Source organism: Tachysurus fulvidraco, chromosome 8, assembly GCF_022655615.1.
Source record: "Tachysurus fulvidraco isolate hzauxx_2018 chromosome 8, HZAU_PFXX_2.0, whole genome shotgun sequence".
Taxonomy (NCBI): domain Eukaryota; kingdom Metazoa; phylum Chordata; class Actinopteri; order Siluriformes; family Bagridae; genus Tachysurus; species Tachysurus fulvidraco.
The window spans coordinates 12621047-12642673 of NC_062525.1; the positions used below are offsets into that span (position 1 = coordinate 12621047).

The 21627-nt window shown below is 41.3% G+C and overlaps 1 protein-coding gene across 3 annotated transcripts in view; it reads left to right on the plus strand.

The window, feature by feature from the left end:
- Positions 1 to 1641: 1641 nt before the first annotated feature.
- The window catches only part of grid1b (glutamate receptor, ionotropic, delta 1b), a 287849-nt gene continuing 267863 nt past the window's right edge, over positions 1642 to 21627 (plus strand). Inside the window, exons 1-3 of one of the 3 annotated variants that reach the window (XM_047817636.1) lie at positions 1642 to 2292; positions 5775 to 5796; positions 6516 to 6671. Coding sequence is in view for 2 of the 3 variants with exons in the window: in XM_047817635.1 (XP_047673591.1) it covers positions 2211 to 2292; positions 6516 to 6671 (238 nt within the window). In the remaining variant the exon portion in view is untranslated. The remainder of the gene's footprint in view (positions 2293 to 5774; positions 5797 to 6515; positions 6672 to 21627) is intronic. The other 2 variants (XM_047817635.1, XM_027177782.2) reach the window with 2 other exon arrangements.

Sequence of the window (21627 nt, forward strand, 5' to 3'; positions counted from 1 at the left end):
TTATTATTATTATTATTATTATTATTATTATTGTTATTATTATTATTTTTTCATTGATCTATTTATCATTTTAATTAATTAATTTATTTCCATAGGATTTTTATATTTATTTTCACAGAAGTTTCAAGTTTAGCACATTACTCACATGCATTTTCTGGATTCACATCTTCACTCACATGCACGATTTGTTTTTCTGCAAGTCATTAATTCGTACAAAAGAAACACTTGAGTTCAACTGTTTATTTTCACACGTGACTTTTTTTTTGGCTCTTTGTCATTCATATATCTGCACATGCATATTTTATTCATCACATGTAGTTCACAATAAACATGTTGAAAACATGCCCTTTCACGTGCATGCCATCGCACATTACTCCCAGCATCACGCGTTAAAATTGCATCATCATACGTGACATGCATGTGAGATTTTTTCCCCCTCCTCACTTCTGGAAAAAAATCCCGGCTGAGTCCAGCAGCGGCGCACTTTCACTTCACATCACAGCCTGTGGATCTTCATCCTCTCATCTGTCCATCTCTGCACTTCAGCTCAATGATTGTCCAGTGCCAATATTTATGCTCCTGTAAATCTTTACTAATCCTGCACTCTCACCAACAAACCACCATCATCAATTTTATCCGAGACTGGAATCACAGTATTTCAATCAATCAATCAATCAATCAATCAATCAATCAATCAATCAAATAATGAATCACATCCTTTTGCATCCTCATCATCATGACTTCCTGGCTCGAGATGCAACACACAGAGATCCGAACTCATTTCATGCATCACAAAAAACTAGGAAAAATTATTCAAATCAAAAACATACAGAAATAAAACATGTAGACAAATCCATCAGTCCTAAGATACTAACTGCTTGCACTGTATATGCGCCCACAGCAGTGATTTATTCCTAAGCTTCTTGATTTCTAGTTTCTTCTCATTGTCATCCACGAGCTCTCCACCTTCCCGCGCGCTTAATACACTTAGCCAAACAATTAAGGGACATTTCCGGTTTCGCACGAGCCTGCAAGAAATATCCTTTAATTGTAAGAGTAAGAGTATTATCATGTGACTTTAGGCTCCGTCTTCAGGTCCGTGCAGAAGCACCAGGCGCTGATCATCACACACTTCTATCTTCCATGCGTCATCAGTAAATATTCACTTTTACGTCTAATCATCTTTATAGTCTATAAGTGCAATCTATAAACAGCTATAACACGTAATAGCGTTAAAAAAAAGCGTAATGTTAGATGAATAATGTGACTGCAACATAACTGGGTAACACGCACACACACACACACACACACACACACACACACACACACACACACACACACACACACACACACACACACACACACACACACACACTCCGGATCAGTGTCCTTTTCGTTATCAGTCCCTCAAGTCCCGTTTCCGTCCTCTGAGATGCGCGCGACGTGTCCTCGAGTGCCATCCTGACATCCTTTCACGCGCTACTCGTTTCTAGTTTGTTTGATGAAAATATTTTCCTTTTTTTCCCCCTTTCCTTTTTTTCACACTTTTTTTTTTTGGATCAACACCTTAGCATCCTGTTAGCCACTAAAAAAAAAGTTTACTGCCTGAAGCTGGACCGGGAAACCGGCGTAGGTGTCTCATGCACACGCACACACACACGCACGCACGCACACACACACTCCTAGACGAGCGTGCCTCACGCCTCCATCCTCGCGCGCAGCATCACCCATCTCCGTGTCACCGACTCCGGGCTCCGTCTCTCCGCGCGCGGCTCCGCTTCTCCGCATTAGAGCTCCTCCGCAGTCACGTGGCACGACGGAGAGAGGGAGAGAGAGAGAGAGAGAGAGAGAGAGAGAGAGAGAGAGAGAGAGAGAGAGAGAGAGAGAGAGAGAGAGAGAGCAGCCCTCCTCCTCCTCCTTCTCCGTTTGCAGCTCGTTCATGCCTCTCAGATTCGGCGCGAGACCTGCGGTGAACGGGAGCCTGGACTGCGCGCATTACAGTTTTTTATTTTTTTATTTTTTTCAAATGTTCTTTTATTTGCAATCCCTGGACACTACGATTAAGGATTAAACTAATAATAATAATAATAAATATAAATAAATAAATAAATATATATACATACTGCAAACCGAACGAGTGCGAGCGCGTGAAGGAGGAGAAAACGCAAGGAACGCGTGGATGCGCGGCGCGCGAGCGGAGAGGAGCGGACATGGAACTGCTGCTGGTGATCTGCGTCGCGTTCGGTATGCTGCGGTGCGACGGCGCGCGAGCGGACTCCATCATTCACATCGGTAAGGAGCTCGCGATGCGTCAAGTGGTCAATACCGACTCCGGTAATGTTAAAGAAAAAGAGCAGACACTTCTGCAATTAGCAATGTAGTGAGATTTAGATATAAGCACGAGGAGGTGACTGGGGATTGAGGGGGAAAAAGTAATGATGATGATGATGAGTGTAATAAAAAAGAAGAGAGAGAGAGAGAGAGAGAGAGAGAGAGAGAGAGGGCATAATGTATAATTCATGCGCGTGCAATAAGTTGGGGAGAAAAGAAAAGGATCTCGGATTTGGCTAGACCTGGAGAGAGAGAGAGAGAGAGAGAGAGAGAGAGAGAGAGAGTGTGTGTGTGTGTGTGTGTGTGTGTGGGAGGGCTGACAACTGACCCCCCTCCTCCTCTTTTCAAGCTAGAAGCTTCAACTTTGTATGCAACGTGAGAGAAATTTTAAGAAAGGCATCGTGAATCAGTGAATCGAATGAATCGAGTGAATCTGTGAATCGAGTGAGAATGAGTGCTGTTCAGGTTAAAGGAAATACAGGAAAGAAGTATGATGCTCATTTATGCTCTCCAAGCTTTCAGGCCAAGGTTTTAACCCACAGAATCAGATAAGGAAACAAAGATTGGTTAAATCCTGCGGCGTCCATCCATCGATACTTCCTGAAAGAAAAAAGAGAGAGAGAGAGAGAGAGAGAGAGAGAGAGATTAGAGAGAGAGAGAGAGAGAGAGTCCATCCTTTCATCTTTTCACTATTCAACAGATCATACACTTGAGCTGGATTTGAAGCCACACAACACACACATAGTATCACAGCCAATGATTCAACAGTCATATTCTCTTTGATTTAATATCTGTGATTTTCCCAAAGCAAGACCTGGTTATTATTTCAATATTCCAGACATAGGAAGCTCTGCGCTTCTGCTCATTTGCTCCTTGTTTTTTCCTCTGTGCTGTTATTGGTGTTGGTCGTTTTGTGAGTCGTTGATGGCGCAGTGCATGCGTACTGAAGCATTTTCTCAACATGTTGCTATAATTATGCGGCGAGCATGTAAAAGCACTTCCTGTGAGAGCACTTCCTATAAAGTCTCAAGAACAAGTCCAAGACACGATTAGCTCTGAGAAGTTATTGGGAAAGACCGTAGTGGGAATTACACTTTGCTCTGAGAGTAAGTCACCTGACCTCAATTCAGGCTTCACTTCATGCTTCTTGACTCATTTGAATTAGAAACTGTAAGGGTGGTGTGCTTGTGTTCCTGCAGCCTGTCTGCTGTTATTGTTTTATACAAAAATCAGCACGTTATATGTAAAATAATAATAACATTACAGTGAGAATAAACGAACACACAATGAGCCGTATGAGGTAAAAAGAAAATTAATTTTTCAAGCATTTGTTTCCAGAATCTTTTGTGAAATCTGTTTTTATTAGACTTGTCATTGGAGTCCAGGTGATTTATAGGCTTAATCACGCTGGTAATGGCAGCTTGTGATTCCTCCATACGCTGAGCAATTTGAGAAGATGGCTGACCTCCTGGTTGTGCCTCACAGACACTAAAACTAACCTCAAATCGAGAACTGTAGGGTTCTCCAGAATAGTACAGAATGATGAGCTCATTAATCACAGATGAAAAACATCTACCTAGATGAAAATATTTCCAAATTAAGGCTGAAAGCTGTGACAATCTGTCGATTAACATGTTAAATAAAATCAGTGCCACAAATGAGTTTGTGTGTTTTTTTTTTTTTTTACATTGCCATGCTCCTAACTTTAATTCTAAGCTTTGTTTCCCTCATGTTTCTTTTGTTCAAGTTTCCTGAGTGAATTATTCTTGTTTCTTGTTCCTGCACTTTTATAATGATCTATTTGGAAATTTATCCAAGAGAACAAAATTCAAGAAATGAATCAGAGATGATTCCAGATGTCTTGTGTGTTCAGTCTCCAGATGCTTCACATGTGTTTGGTCTCCAGATGTCTCACATGTATTCATTCTCCAGACATCTCGCGTATGTTCGGACTCCAGACGTCTCATGGGTTTGGTCTCCAGACGTCTCACATGTGTTCTGTCTCCAGAAGTCTCACGTATGTTCAGTCTCCAGAAGTCTCACATGTGTTCTGTCTCCAGAAGTCTCACGTATGTTCAGTCTCCAGAAGTCTCACATGTGTTCTGTCTCCAGACGTCTCACGTGTTCAGTCTCCAAAAGTCTCACGTATGTTCAGTCTCCAGAAGTCTCACATGTGTTCTGTCTCCAGAAGTCTCACGTACAGTATGTTCAGTCTCCAGAAGTCTCACATGTGTTCTGTCTCCAGACGTCTCACGTGTTCAGTCTCCAAACGTCTCACGTATGTTCAGTCTCCAGACGTCTCACGTGTTCAGTCTCCAGACGTATCACGTATGTTCAGTCTCCAGACGTCTCACGTGTTCAGTCTCCAAACGTTTCACGTATGTTCAGTCTCCAGAAGTCTCACATGTGTTCTGTCTCCAGAAGTCTCACGTATGTTCAGTCTCCAGACATACTGTGTGTTCAGTCTGCAGACATCTCGTGTACGTTCGGTCCCCAGAAGTATCGCGTGTCTTTGTTCTTCAGACGTATCACGTGTGGTCACTCTCCAGAAATCTCATATGTGTTCAGTCTCCAGACGTCTTTTTTGTTCGGTCTCCAGACATCTCTTGTGTGTTCTGTCTCCAGGTGTCTCACATGTATTCACTTTTCAGACGTCTCACGTGTCCAGTCTCCTCTACCAGCTCTTTCTACAGTACCATGCAGGTCTGAACTAGAAGCTAGGGAACAAAAACAGCTCTGTCCTGAGATATGCAAGTGAAAGTGATTGGAGGGAAGACGGTCTGATTTCTCACCCAGGCTTCAGCTTTCCAAACCCTGTAATTGGAAGGGTGGAATGAGCAGATGCGACACATCCATTCCCGCTAAATCAGCTTCATGCTGCCGTTATACATCAACTCGGTGTATCAGCCACCTGGATAACGGGCGAGAGGGGACTGCTTTTCATTCCACTCCTGCGCCTATGAGCACAAGAAAAAAAACTACACTCTAGATTATAGATTTAATATTTAATCTCACACAGTAGACAATTGTTTAGACTAAAGATTAGACTGATGAGTTTACACAGCTTTAATATTTAATATTTAGAGCTTTTCCCACCTGCTCAGAGTAAAGTGGTGAGCATTTCACCTGCATGGTTTTTATTTGTTTGTTTTTGATACGTGCTCGCTGTGTCATCGTCTCTAACTAGATGAACAAATTCCAAAGAACTGATAGAGCTTCATTTAAACAATAAATATTTAGAGTTTTTTTTTTGTGAGTTTTTTCTCATGACTGTCAGTGCTGAAGGATATATTTATCATTAGAGATAAAGTGTACGAAGCAACAGCCTTCCGTGTTGTTGGCGTGTTACGATGGAAACCACTTTTGCCATGGTAAACGTTTGTACCTATACCTTACATGCTAAACTTAACTGATGAAATATTTTTTTTGTCATTATTTCTTAGACCCCTAGATGCAGACATGAAGGTAACAGTCCAGTGCCAAGAAAACACACACACACACACACACACACACACACACACACACACACACACACACACACACACACACACACACACACACTCATATATACACATGCACACATACATGTCCACACACACACCACACACACACACACACACACACACACACACACACACACACACACACACACACACACACACACACACACACACACACACACACACACACACACACACACACTCACTCACTCACACACATGTCCACACACATATGCACACTCACTCACTCACTCACTCATGCACTCACTCACTCACTCACTCACTCACTCACTCACACACACACACACACACACACACACACACACACACACACACACACACACACACACACACACACACACACACACACACACACACACACTCACTCACTCACACACACATGTCCACACACATATGCACACTCACTCACTCACTCACTCACTCACTCACTCACTCACTCACTCACTCACTCACTCACTCACTCACTCACTCACACACACAAACGCAGACACGGAACACATATAGAACAAGTGGAATGTGTAATCCACACTGAGGTCAGGATCAAACCCAGTTGTGATATTACAACATGAGAACATTTAGATGTAGCTCCTTCTACAGGTTTGTTCTACCACCTGGATAGTAGCGAATAAATAAAACATTCCTTGTCTCTCTTTGTCCCTGAAGGAGCTATCTTTGAGGAGAATGCAGCGAGGGATGACGAGGTCTTCCAGCTGGCCATCTCAGACCTCAGCCTCAATGATGACATTTTGCAGAGCGAAAAAATCACACACTCCATAAAATTTATTGAGCCTAACAACCCCTTCCAGGCAGTTCAAGAAGGTAAGTGAATAGTTATTCTTGGCTTTATGGGTTCGCTGGCTGCTAACGTTGTCCATCAAAAGGTATGAACTCTATAAACATTAATTACAGAGATTAGGGTTAGATATATATTTAGCGCTAGGCTAAGTGCTTAGCATGTGGCTATCCATTGTTTTCCAGCTCTTTAGAAACTGGTTTAATAGTTGTGTTGTTGTTGTTGTTGTTGTTGTTGTTGAGGAGGTGGGGAATCAGAATCAGGGTCGTGATGTGTTTCTGCTGCTAACTGCTGTTTTCAGTGTCTTGACAAATCATTTAGAATCTGTTGGAATGCAGCATTATGACTCAGAGACTCAGCTCAGCTCGTTAGCGCCGTACGAGATGACGAGCATAACATTGTTGATGTGAAAGTTGAAGTCTGTCAGTACAGATAAAGAGGTCAGGATAAAACACTAAAGCACCGCCGCATTGCTCTGTTCATCATATACTGTAGATGAAGCGAGGCCTTCGCGAAAAAGTCTGGCATGAAAGAAACCTTGGAAGATCACGTGTTAATGATGAAGTTTGATACATGAGCGGTTCAGAGTGGAGTGTTTTTTTTTTTAAAGGAAGTGTTAAGTTTTGAAAGTTTGACAGACAGGGATTTGATAGATTTTGTACTCGATTGCTATTTTCCTCGTAATTGCAGTGAAGCTTCAGGCTTTGTGGTGGCAGCGATGTGAGGAAAGATGAACGCACCGTATGAATGCTTCGATAACAACTAACGACACGGATACTGATGACTCTGAGGATGAAGACGAAGATGATGATGATGGTAGTCATTACACTTCTTTGTGCTTTGACAGCTGCACTCGTCACTCATCGACTGATACTATTGAAATAAAGATCTGACTTGTTGATTATTTTTAAACAGCTCACACAATGAAGTCTTCTATACAAAGACAAAATGAGGTCATCATAAGCAGCCTGTCGTTTCCTAAAACTGTACAGCCACAAAAAAAAAAGAAAGAGTAAAAAGAGAGAGAAGCTACAGAAACCTACCTTCTAAATAGTCCACTAACTGTTAGTCACAGTTTAAAGGAATTAAAAGTCAAATTAAAAAGAATAACGGGAAGTAAGACATCAGACAACAACATTATAACATCAGAATGGTCGTGTGTGATGACATTTTCTCATTGATTTTATACCAAATTGGTCACATTTTTTAAATTACAGAATGATCATGCTGTATTTTCTTTTCTACAGTAGAAAGTGTGCAAAAGAAATAACTCCCTGTGAGCTGTTTATCCTGACCTGTGGGTGAAGACCATTCAATCCAGTATAAAAAAAGGGTTTTTGCACTTTTTCTCCAGGAAGCACTTGCTGTTTTCTCTTTTCTCTTTCATTTTGTCTCCAAAACCATATGTTTAAAACGGTAACGGCGTCTGAGATGTGAGACACTTTCGGACTTTTAGTGAACTTCTCACTAAACATGCTCATTGTCCGTGAAACGAATCGTGTCTGAACGGAGCTGCAGTATTAATATATGATGTAATAATTCTGTGGAAAATGACCGATTCGGACTAAACTCCTCAGAGATACTGTGCTAATAATTCCATGACACAGTATTTCACTTTAGTTATTTTTTTAGTTATTATTTATTTTGATTATCTGCTATTTTTAAACCTTCTTATGGCTAAACAGGGATGTTTAGAGTCAGTTTTTGTTTAAAGCAATACAAAAGAATAATAAAATAATTTGAAAAACAAAAGTGGAAAAAGTTGTTGGAGGTAGTTGTAGGATGAAGGAGGTAATTGGAGGTTGTTGGAGTTATTTGTAGGTAGTTGGAGGTTGTTGGAGGTAGTTGGCGGTTGTTGGAGTTGGTTAGAGGTAGTTAGAGGTAGTTGGAGGATGTTGCAGGTAGCTGGAGGTTGTTGGCGGTAGTTGGAGGATGCTACAGGTAGTTGGAGGTTGGAGGTAGTTGGAGGTAGTTGGAGGCTGTTGGAGGTTTTTCCAGTTAATGAGACGTTTTGTTTAGTTTGCTGCGATCTAGCAGGTGTTGTCATGCCGAAAGTAAGAGTCTAAAAGACCTTCTCATTCTCACCTTACTCTGATCATGCTGTGCTAAATGATTATTGTTGCATTCTGGACCTGTCGCTTGAGTCGAGTGTGTGAGGAAAAAAGTGTCAGAATTCCCAACAGCGGACTACCACAGTGGCCGTGCGCTCTGTTCCGCTCATTAGTTCATGGCCTTGGAGAATGAAGCATGACATTACCTCTCTCTCTCTCTTTCTGTATGTCTCTCTCTCTCTCTCTCTCTCTCTCTCTCTCTCTCTCTCTCTCTCTCTCTCTCTCTCTCTCTCTTTCTGTGTCTCTCTTTCTGTCTCTCAGTTTATTTCAGTTCATTTCAATTCATTTCAATTCAAATGAGCTTCACCAGCATGACAAATTGTACATGTATTGCCAAAGCATTTAAAAGGACAAGAAATGAAAACAAAATGATAAGATCAATAAACAAGTAAATAAAGCAACAAATAAATTTATATCAAAATAAAAGGCTAAGATCTTTAGTCATAAGTGAGGTGTGTGTGTTTGTTTGTGTGCGTGCGCGCGCGCGCGCGTGTGTGTGTGTGTGTGTGTGTGTGTGTGTGTGTGTGTGTGTGTGTGTGTGTGTGTGTGTGTGTGCTCGCGAGATTTCAGAAGCGTATTACTGATAGTTCGACTCTTCCCTCTTGTTGTAGCAGTTGTGGATGTACCAAAATGTTAAAGAAATACTCTCTCTCTCTCTCTCTCTCTCTCTCTCTCTCTCTCTCTCTCTCTCTCTCTCTCTCTCTCTCTCTCTCGTAAAATAAGGTTTATTTACCATATACATGCACAAAGAGTAGATCAACTCTTATTCACAAACATATTACTCTGTCTGTCAGTCTGTCTGTCTGTCTGTCTGTCTGTCTGTCTGTCTGTCTGTCTGTCTGTCTCTCTCTCTCTCTCTCTCTCTCTGTGTCTCTCTTGCGCTCTCTCTCTAAAATAAGGTTTATTTACCATATACATGCACAAAGAGTAGATCAACTCTTATTCACAATTGTCTCTCTTGCGCTCTCTCTCTCTCTCTCTCTCTCTCTCTCTCTCTCTCTCTCTCTCTCTCTCTCTCTCTCTCACACACACACACACACTCTTTCTGTCTCTCTCTGTAATAAAGTGAATTAGTGTGAGATATGAAGATAGTGTGGATGCTAGCGGGAGTGTAATTATGGAGATAATTAGCGTTGAGGTGTGGGATTCACAGTGAGATCAGACCTGTGATGTTACTCTGCATCTCCCCATTCACCTCAAGTTTTTTATATTATATATATTTCTTGGCTGTTAAACCCACTGACATCTGCAGTGGTGTGTGTGTGTGTGTGTGTGTGTGTGTGTGTGTGTGTGTGTGTGTGTGTGTGTGTGTGTGTGTTGCTTTAAGTGCTCTTTTGATGTGTCACAGAGCTTCACTGTGCTCACACAGTTCTCATCTTAAGATAGAGAACACATTTTGTTTAGGAACAAATATTTTTTGTTTATTAAATAATGTCATAGTTTTTTATCTGTTCATGCCTATGTGTAATGTCTGTGAAATAGTTGAAATAGTCTCAATTCAAATCACATGTTACTGAGAAACCACAAAGAAGTTGCTGGAAATATCATAAAAAAGATTTCAGACACTTTTATTTACATAAAACTAAAATAAACGAACATCACCATTTTATTGATTTGGTGATTTGAACGTATCAGAGTTAATTAATATAATATTATCCTGCTCGTATGTCAAAGCTGCTGTTAAAGAGAAATAATCAACACCTACTGACCAATCAGAAAGCAGAACACAGTGACATTTCCTTCATCTGTGTCCTCCAGCATTTGGAGATCTGTTAGAGCTAATATAGTTTGTATTCAATCTGTAGCTCAATACTGAATCGATGAGAGCTGCTTGAAGTCTGAATGTAAAGTCTGTAATGTAAGCAGAGATGTTAGAAAATATAGAAATACACAATCATATTTAATTTCAAGGAAAGGAATCTTCATGTCTGACACGAGGCTCCCTGCTGAGCTGCTGCCCACAGACCTGAAGTCACTCAGAAGCACTATTTACAATGCTCATTACAGCACTTATAACAACGTTTATTACAGTCATCTTACAGCACTTATAACAGGGCTTATTACAATCATCTTACAGCACTTATAACAGTGCTTATTACAACCATCTTACAGATACAGATTAGAGCACTTATTACATGACCCTATAACAACACTTATTTTTTTTGTGTGTGTAAAGAAGGTGTTTTTGAAAACATTTGTAATTGAATGTAAAATAGCGTTAATGTTATCAGAGTTATGTTCTTGGGTTCCCGGGCTCCTGAGGCTCAGTGTGAATTTAATTCCTCCTGTTATTCATCAGGAGCACCTCCTGTTCCCTCATGTCTACTTCATTTACTAATAAATTTATAACAGCACTTTAGATTATTTGATTTCAATCATCAAAGTGTTTTCTTCAGACTTAATGAAGAGAGCAGCAGACCATGTCCAACTGCCACACTGTCCCACTGTCCTATGGTCGCACAATCCCACTATCCCACTGTCACACTATCTCACTGTCCCACTCTCCCACTGTCACACTGTCCCACTGTCACACTATCCCACTGTCACACTATCTCATTGTCCCACTGTCCCACTGTCACACTATCCCACTGTCACACTATCTCATTGTCCCACTCTCCCACTGTCACACTATCCCACTGTCACACTATCTCATTGTCCCACTCTCCCACTGTCACACTATCCCACTGTCTCACTCTCCCACTGTCACACTATCCCACTGTCACACTCTCCCACTGTCACACTATCCCACTGTCCCACTCTCCCACTGTCACACTATCCCACTGTCCCACTATCCCACTGTCACACTATCCCACTGTCCCACTCTCCCACTGTCACACTATCCCATTGTCCCACTCTCCCACTGTCACACCATCCCATTGTCACACTATCCCACTGTCACACATTATCCACTATCCCACTGACACACTATCCCACTGTTTCACTATCTCACAGTCCCACTCTCCCACTGTCACACTTTCCCACTGCCACACTATCCCACTGTCACACTATCCCACTGTCCCACTGTCCCACTGTCACACTGTCACACTATCCCACTGTCCCACTGTTTCACTATCTCACTGTCCCACTCTCCCACTGTCCCACTATCCCACTGTCCCACTTTCCCACTGCCACACTATCCCACTGCCACACTATCCCACTGTCACACTATCCCACTGTTACACTATCCCACTGTCCCACTATCCCAATGTCACACATTGTCACTGTCCCTCTGTCCCACTCTCCCACTGTCACACTATCCCACTGCCATACTATCCCACTGCCACACTATCCCACTGTCACACTATCCCACTGTCCCACTCTCCCACTGTCACACTGTCCCACTGTCACACTATCCCACTGTCCCACTGTTTCACTATCTCACTGTCACACTATCCCACTGTCCCACTTTCCCACTGCCACACTATCCCACTGCCACACTATCCCACTGTCACACTATCCCACTGTTACACTATCCCACTGTCCCACTATCCCAATGTCACACATTGTCACTGTCCCTCTGTCCCACTCTCCCACTGTCACACTATCCCACTGCCATACTATCCCACTGTCACACTATCCCACTGTCCCACTGTCCCACTGTCACACTCTCCCACTGTCTCACTCTCCCACTCTCTCACTGTCACACTATCCAATTGTCACACATTATCCACTATCCCAATGTCACACTATCCCACTGTCCCACTATCACACTGTCAGACTATCCCACTGTCACACTATCCCACTGTCTCACTATCCCACTGTCTCACTATCCCACTGTCCCACTATGCCACTGTCCCATTATCACACTGTCACACTATCCCACTGTCACACACTGTCCCACTATCACACTATCCCACTCTCCCACTATCCCACTGTCACACATTATCTACTATCCCACTGTCACACTATCCCTCTGTGTCACTATCCCACTGTCCCATTATCCCACTATCACAATGTCACACTATCCCACTGTCACACTATCCCACTGTCACACACTATCCACTATCCCACTGTCACACTATCCCACTGTCACATATTGCCACACTTTCCCACTGTCACACTATCTCACTGTCACACACTATCCACTATCCCACTGTCCCAATTCCCCACTATCCCACTGTCCCACTATCCACTATCCCACTGTCACACATTATCCATTATCTCACTGTCACACTATCCCACTGTCTCACTATCTTACTGTCCCACTATCACACTGTCACAGTATCCCACTATCCCACTGTCCCATTATCACACTGTCACACTATCCCACTGTCACACACTGTCCCACTATCACACTATCCCACTGTCCCACTATCCCACTGTCACACTATCCCACTGTCACACACTATCCACTATCTCACTGTCCCACTATCCCACACTGTCACACTATCCTACTGTCACACTATCCACTATCCCACTGTCACTCTATCCTACTGTCACACTATCCACTATCCCACTGTCCCAATGCCCCATTATCCCACTATCCCACTATCCACTATCACACTTTCACACTATCCCACTGTCACACATTATCTCACTGTCACACTATCCCACTGTCTCACTATCTTACTGTCCCACTATCACACTGTCACAGTATCCTACTGTCACACTATCCCACTGTCACACACTATCCCACTGTCACACACTGTCACACTATCCCACTGTCACACCATCCCACTGTCACACACTATCCACTATCCGACTGTCCCACTATCCCACTGTCCCACTATCCCACTGTCACACATTGTCACACTATCCCACTGTCACTCTATCCTACTGTCATACTATCTCACTGTCACACATTGTCACACTTCCCCACTGTCACACTATCCTACTGTCACACTATCTCACTGTCACACTATCCCACTGTCACTCTATCCTACTGTCACACTATCCCACTGTCACACACTGTCACACTATCCCACTCTCACACACTGCCACACTATCCTACTGCCACACCATCCCACTGTCACACACTGCCACACTATCCCACTTCCACACTATCCCACTGTCACACTATCTCACTGTCACACTATCCCACTGTCACACTATCTCACTGTCACACTATCCCACTGTCACTCTATCCTACTGTCACACTATCTCACTGTCACACTATCCCACTGTCACACACTGTCACACTATCTCACTGTCACACTATCCCACTTTCTCACTATCACACACTGCCACACTATCCTACTGCCACACTATCCCACTGTCACACTATCCACTATCCTACTGTCCCAATGTCCCACTATCCCACTGTTCCAATATACCACTATCCTACTGTCACACTATCCCACTGTCACACACTGTCACACTATCCCACTGTCACACTATCCACTATCCCACTATCCCACTGTCCCACTATCCTACTCACTGCTTATTGAGAACAAACAAAGCAGCGAAAGAAAACTTTTGCATGTTGATGCATTGTGCTAAACTATGCTGTTGTACACTGATGCCATGGCAGCTGGATCTCGGCTCTTTTTTGGAGATCGATCCAATTTTTTTGCGTGTGATCAGACTGTGAGCGTCTGCCTCTACTTCCTCCTTTACTTCCTCCTTTACTTCATACAGATGGAAACAATACAGATGGAGGACTGAGACATTAATCACCGAGACAGAGCTTCACTGATCTTCATGCTGTGGTTTAAACCATCTCATCTTCTGTGCGTGTGTGTGTGTGTGTGTGTGTGTGTGATTCCCATGTGTGCGCAGCAGCTTCATGCATCACTTCACACTGCGAACTGTCGGGGTAATTAATTCCTGACCTCTTTTTCAGTGCTCGACGTGTCTGACGTGTCCGCTGATTAAAATTGCTTCTGAATCATGAGCTGAATGATGGACATATGAGGGAGAGAGAGAGAGAGAGAGAGAGAGAGAGAGAGAGAGAAAGAGAGAGAGAGAGAGAGAGAGAGAGAGAGAGAGAGAGACTGTGAGAATGAACACTGTTTAAGCAAAATATTTGAATTTGTAGGTCAATTTCAGAAACGTTTATCACTTTTTTGCTCTTTAGAATAATTTAATTCAATATCAAATCCATTTCTCGAAACTCCTTCCTTTTTTAAATCATTTTGTCTCTATATATGCTCCCCATGTTGCATTGCTCTTATCCTGTGCTTAGAGTTCAGACTTATTTTTAAAATTAATTTGAGACTCGTTATACCTGGTCCTATTTTCAGAACAACAATCGCTACATCCCGCTTACGCTGTTAATCTCAAACAGAAACGTAAACACACCTTCCTGAGGTAATAATAATATTTTTTCTCTTTTAACTTTTAGCTATCATTCTATCAGAAAAAAAATAATTATTTACTAAAAAATCGAGTCATGTTCCGCAAATGGCTGTGATCGTGTTCTGTAGGTCACTCAGTTATAGGCGTGAGAGCTCCTGAAGCTTAAGGAGATGAAACCAGAGCAGATATAAAGAAGAATGTACAAAAAAAGGCTGATATTTTACCTGATCTAACTGTATACTGCATCTGAAAGTACATGCAGATTTTTTTTTATTTTTTAATATTTCTAAAATTCAATTCTCCCCAAAAGGTCATCTGACAAAATCTGCCTGGGTTTCATTGATGCCAAACTTGTGTAAATGTCACATCAATCATGCAGGCTTTGCTCAACACTTTTACAACTTTAGCCTTTACATACACGTTCATAAACAAAGAAACAAGTTAGCAGAAGAACTCTGGCTCGGAGGTCTGTACAGCAAAGCACTGCGTGTTAAAACCGGCTCATCCGTCTCTCCTGCACACAGCGGCCATTTTGCAGTACAGCAAGCTTAAATGTCACCGGGTTCAATGTATCGGAGACTCGACCACAGCACAAAGGCTTCTTTTATCATTCCTGCAGCTAAAAATAACTGTAAACACTTTTCACTCCTGGACAGTTTATACACCGCTCTTCACTTTGTACATCAGGATTCCACAGGAAAAAAAAAGAAGAGGGAAAATATGTGTAAATGCTGTAGCAGTAACATGTAATTATAATATAACAGCAGTGTCTTTGATTTATATGCATGTTTTTGAATATTTGAGTAAAAGTTGTCACTGATCCATCTCATTGCAGAAGCTGGGTTTTAGTTATGAACGCACATAAAATATTAGATGTAAATATCCTGTCTGTTCATTGTTCATTATTAATCGTTACTAATTAATTCATACGTATTATGAATGATATTTATATGGAATTGTGCTGTTATTATTCCTGTTGGTTACACAGCAATTATATAATCACCTGCTTTATGTCGTTTATATATCAAACAGTGTTTTATGTCTCGGATACAATGAGAATGTTGATGTTTTTATTGAGGGGTAGATGATAGTGAGATGTGGAGTAATGACACAGATAGTGATGTTTTATTAGACGTTCAGATTAAAGCTAACGTCTTCTTCGAATTAAAGCAGAACTCTGTCAGGAGGGAATCATTGAGAAGAACAAAAACACACAGAGAGATCAAAATATTCCGACTGCAAAGAGTTAAATAAATAATGACAAAATGAAATTATTTTATGAACTACAAACAAACAAACAAATAAATAAATACATAAATATTTTTATTATATATAAAGTCATCTGAAATAATAACAGAGTTTTTTGGATAAATATTTTTTTTGCTTTTAAAATTTTCATGATTGATTTATTCCTACCATTGATCTAATATAATGCTGATTAATATTTATAAGCAGACCTAATTAATCATGTCGAACGATTCTGAATTCTTAATTAGAAAATAAAGATGGAATCTTATTGAGAAAACATGAAGTTGTTTATTCATACATACACACACACACACACACACACACACACACACACACATACACACACACACACACACACACACACACACATACACACACACACACACACACACACACACACACACACACACACACACATACACACACACACACACACACACACACACACACACACACACACACACACACACACACACACACACACACACACACACACACACACACACACACTTACAAACACACACCTGGCTGGAGATGTTAGCAGTGATTGGATCAGTGTGAGTGAAATGGATGATGCTCTGATCTCATTACTGGTGGAATAAAATGCTGCTGTAGTGAAGAAACAGGAAGTGTACAGGAAGTGTACTTTTAGATGCGATATTACTATAAGGAGAAATGAAACTCTGAGGAAGATGCCTGTCACTTCAAAACCACTGATGAACATAAATTCAGAACATTTTGTCTAAAAAACTTCAATCTGACATGATCAGCTTTCCAGATAACGTCATTCAAGAAATCATTCTTTAATGAATATACCATTGATATAACAATACAGTATTGATGAACACACTCTCCAGTGTCTTCATTAAAAATGCATCAGTTTGTAAATTTCTATTCATTAAAGAACCTTCTGTAAAATCACTTCAGAATCTCTTTTTGAAGAAACATGGAATTAGACTGTCTGAGTCTTTATTTCCTCTCCATATGAGACATGATTCATGTTGTCACTGCTTTGTTAACTGCCTGTGTTCACCTGTTCAGTATTTCCTCCTCCATGTCCTGAACAGTGTGTTTGTTTGGTCTCCATGCTGACCTCGCAAAGCGGATTATTTAATCTGAGCAATTCAGGTTCTGTGGATGTACAGAAGATAAAAACAGTCATCTCAGTCTCATCTCTCTTTCTGTTTCTTCTCCTCTAATGTACAGGATTCTAACCATACTGTCGCTTCCTTTGTGGTGGACAAATCAGTGGACGAACAAATTTCATATCTGGACAAGTCGCTTCAACAACCCGGAGACAGACAGAAATCTAACTCCTTACTGACTTTCATGACAAATGTAACTCAGTATCAGGAAGAATATGGTGTGTGCAAACACTGCGGAACCTGACTGTGCTAACTCTCATACAACGTTCAACGGAAACAAAAAAATAATCCAGAAATTGTACTTCAACTCGATCATATCATAGGAGTAACACGGAACAGATGAGCAAAATCAGATAACAACACAACAGATTTACATCCTCGTTTGTAATCGGGTTGATGCGCTTAGCTTGTTAGCTAGCTCATCATCTGCTCACCATATAGTACATTAGCTACCACTTTTTAATTGTTGTTACAACCCCCAAGATAGGAATAAGGCTACCACAGGGTCAGCAATGGGTGGTTTACCAACTGGGTCGGTACAATAATAAACACAGAAAACCAATAACAATAAAAATGATCTGACATGATACATGGTGCTTGTTTCATTTACTGTGTACTGTGTACAACATACTAACAAAGCACAGGGCTGGACAATGGCAGCCATAAAGAAAATTAGCGATAATTCAGCTTTGTTTTATACACACTCATCTACAAAGAAAAGAAAACAAAAAAACAAGCTACTCTTTACTTCCCTTGCTAACTTAAGTACAGGGGGTAGCACACGGTGTTTAGACAAGCTAAGGTACTACGTGTTGCAAAATGTACTGTGACAGACTTTTGTGAAAAACCTCGAGTAATTGATGCAGAAATACAAATGGTGCCATATAAAAACACTGAGCATGCCTGGGATATGGCACCATGCTCGCTCTTTTATTGTTCCAGACTTCTTTCGGACATCCAAAATAACAAACGGGAGTTTATTTTCCGGACAGAGAACCTGGACTCTTTGGCACACAGCCGAGAGAGTTCACACCGTTGAAGGATCCGTGTTTATGTCAGAATTTCTCAAATTGCTGATCAGACAATTAGGAATATCACAATTGAGGCATAAAATCGATACATATGAGTGTGGAAGAATGGCTGACAATCCCGCCATAAGCAAAGAGTGAGCGGTAAACGAACCGAGAGCCCGAGTGCGTGATGCAGGCGCTGTGAATATTGCTGTAAATTACGCCTCTGTAGCAGCCAAATGCTTCCAATTATCAGATACATGGCCTAACGATCACACCACACAATTAAGACCCTGATTGTCTCGTCACACCAGTGGGTAGTTAGAAGCATCTCACAAAGCTTTTAGCGAAGTGCTAGACAAGCAGAACCACAAACAGCCATGCTAACAAAGTGATACAGAAGAGAAAAGAAAAGAAACAGAGTGATGATTAAAGGTATAAATAAACGAAGAGGTAACAGTTAACACGATGGCTATCAGCTCGTTCCCTCCAGGATCCTTGCTTCCTGTTACATTTCAATTAGTCTACTCCAGCATTCATGAGTGCTTACATGCTTATGCTAATTAAGCTGATTTTCATACCAAAGACCTAAAGCTAATGCTAAGTTGTTGGAGGTTGGTGCCACCCTCTAAACCCTCTTTTTATTTATATATTTATTCATCATCTATTCGCACTTTGCACACCACAAACAGACAGAGAGAGAGAGAGAGAGAGAGAGAGAGAGAGAGAGAGAGAGAGAGAGAGAGGTCATTCCTCTGTACTTTTCAATTACAGTGAAAGGAGTGTGTGGAATATCATCATTAACATACATAGCGTCAAGTGCTACTTCATCTGATAGGCCAGGAGTGTTATTATTATTATTATTATTATTATTATTATTATTATTATTATTATTATTTTTATTATTATACACTCTCGGGTATAGGATCTGACTACCACCATCAGGAAAATAGACACCAAGCACTAACCACACTCTATAAACTGGTATTTATTTAATTACTAATTTATTTAATAGTGTATTTATTTGCAAATGTAATAAACAAACAAACAACAAATAATATATATATATTCATGACATCACTCACATCAGTTTATTTTTAAACTAATTTGATGTGATTAAGTCTGGATCATGTGGAGAAATGACATTGATACAGAATTAGTCTGGATACCACATCCACTTTTTATCTGAATGTTTGTTCCACTAGATATCTGAAGCATTTCTAATAACAAACAGAAGCTGAGTAAGTCTCGCACACACACACACATTCACACACATACACACACACACTCTACCACTGTGTGTATTTGTAGATCAGTGTAGATCTGGATCATCTACATGACGGAAGAAGTATAAATCCTCCTACAGGAGATGAACTATCCGTCACGTCTAAGTCTGATTCACGCATTTTTCGCGCTCTTCATCTGTGTTCCTCAGGCGTTCTCTTTGAAGAACTCAGACCTGAGAGGAAATCTTCTATCAGGAGCAGAAACACGAATATTCTCCTCTGAACACACAGGATGGCCCACGTGTTCCAGTTGGAGTCTGAAGGAAAGATGATGAGGTTATATTCTTATCTGTTTTATATCACTACGACACAGAACATCTCAGACTAAGACAGATTGAGACTGGGGGGGTGGGGGTGGGGTGTAAATAAATGAAGCAGAACTGCAAAGAGAAGTGAGTACACTTTGAGTCACAGCTCAAGGTTCAGGGTTCAGGGTCAGTGGTACAGTGCTGGAATATATACATGTCCTTCAGTAAAGGCTTTCTCCTGCTCAGAGTGGAGGGAAGAGTGATCCCGGGAACGCCGGCTATTAGGCAGGAAAACATTCTTGATAAGACTCCACACAGTCCACCTGGAACTGAAGAACCCGGTGCTTTCAAACACAGCCTGCTGTTAGTCAGGGTGATTCGTTGGTCATTAACACACACACACAAAAAAAGATCACTGCAGCTTGTTGTGTCTCTAGAAATACAGTGAGCTCCAGTTCTCGATCTCACCCTTTAACCAGGGTTTCCTCTGGGTTCCCTTGTTTCCTCCCTCAGTCTAATGACATGCACAGTAGATTGATCAGTGTGTTTAAATTGTCTGAATTATGTGTGTGACTTGCCTTGTACCCCGAGTCCTCAGGGGAGTCCAGTCTACTGTGATCCTGTGAAGTTTAACCACTACAGAATATGGATGGATGATTGAATGGATGGAGATATAAATTTTGCTACCTCAGTGATGATGGTGATGAAGGACGTCCCTAAGTACGCTTTTCCGAACTGCAGTGCAGAGGTTAATGTTTTTCAGTAAAGTATAATCTAAACCCCACACACGCCACCCACGAGTGGTGAGATTTGACTCTTGAATCTAGACGAAGGTCAACTCTCATAGACCCTTTTCCTTTTCTTTTTTCAAGCACAGAGAATATATTGTCATCGTTTGTCTTAATAAGTCCACTGGAAATGTACTGTAAACTCTAAAAGCCATTTAAATCCAGCGCTGGGATGATTTCCAGCTTATAAAAGAGAAGATATCTGTCTCCAGGAACAAACCCTCCGACAGCAATTTACTTAAATGTCAACACTTTGTGATATTACCACAGCTGGATCAAAAACTGTTTTCAGATACTGCTTTATTTTGATTCCTGTGCTCACTAAGCAAAGGCTTCATAATCCTTGGCATTAGGCAAGATAGTGTTTTGTTGTGATGTTTGTCTGTAAGATTCCTCTATATTCAACCTTAACTTTCACTTCTTCCATGAAGATCTATAGGATTTTTCTGACGCCTGAAAACAGTAAAGCATCACGCATCACCTTCTGTCCTTTCATCTCTCTCTCTCTCTCTCTCTCTCTCTCTCTCTCTCTCTCTCTCTCTCTCTCTCCTTCTTTCTCTCTCTCTCTATCTCTTATTAAGTGGTTCTTATAGTAACATGGCGGTGTTTACAGACAGGATGTCTGAGCTTCAGATGATACTGATTAGAGAGAGAGAGTGAGACAGGAATGATGATCAAACAGCAGGTTAATTGACGATGTTTAGCAGCCTGTGGAGAACTGAAGCAGGGTCACCTCATGCTGGCAGCTTAACATACAAACTCAGGCAGCCAGGAGGAAAAACATGACCACAACATCACTACCTGAGAATTAGAAGAAAATAAACCTGACTGGTGTCAGGGTGACGAAGATGAAGGAGGCAACATCCCTGATACTGAATATGTCCAGAATTTGTCTTAGTGTTAGATCAT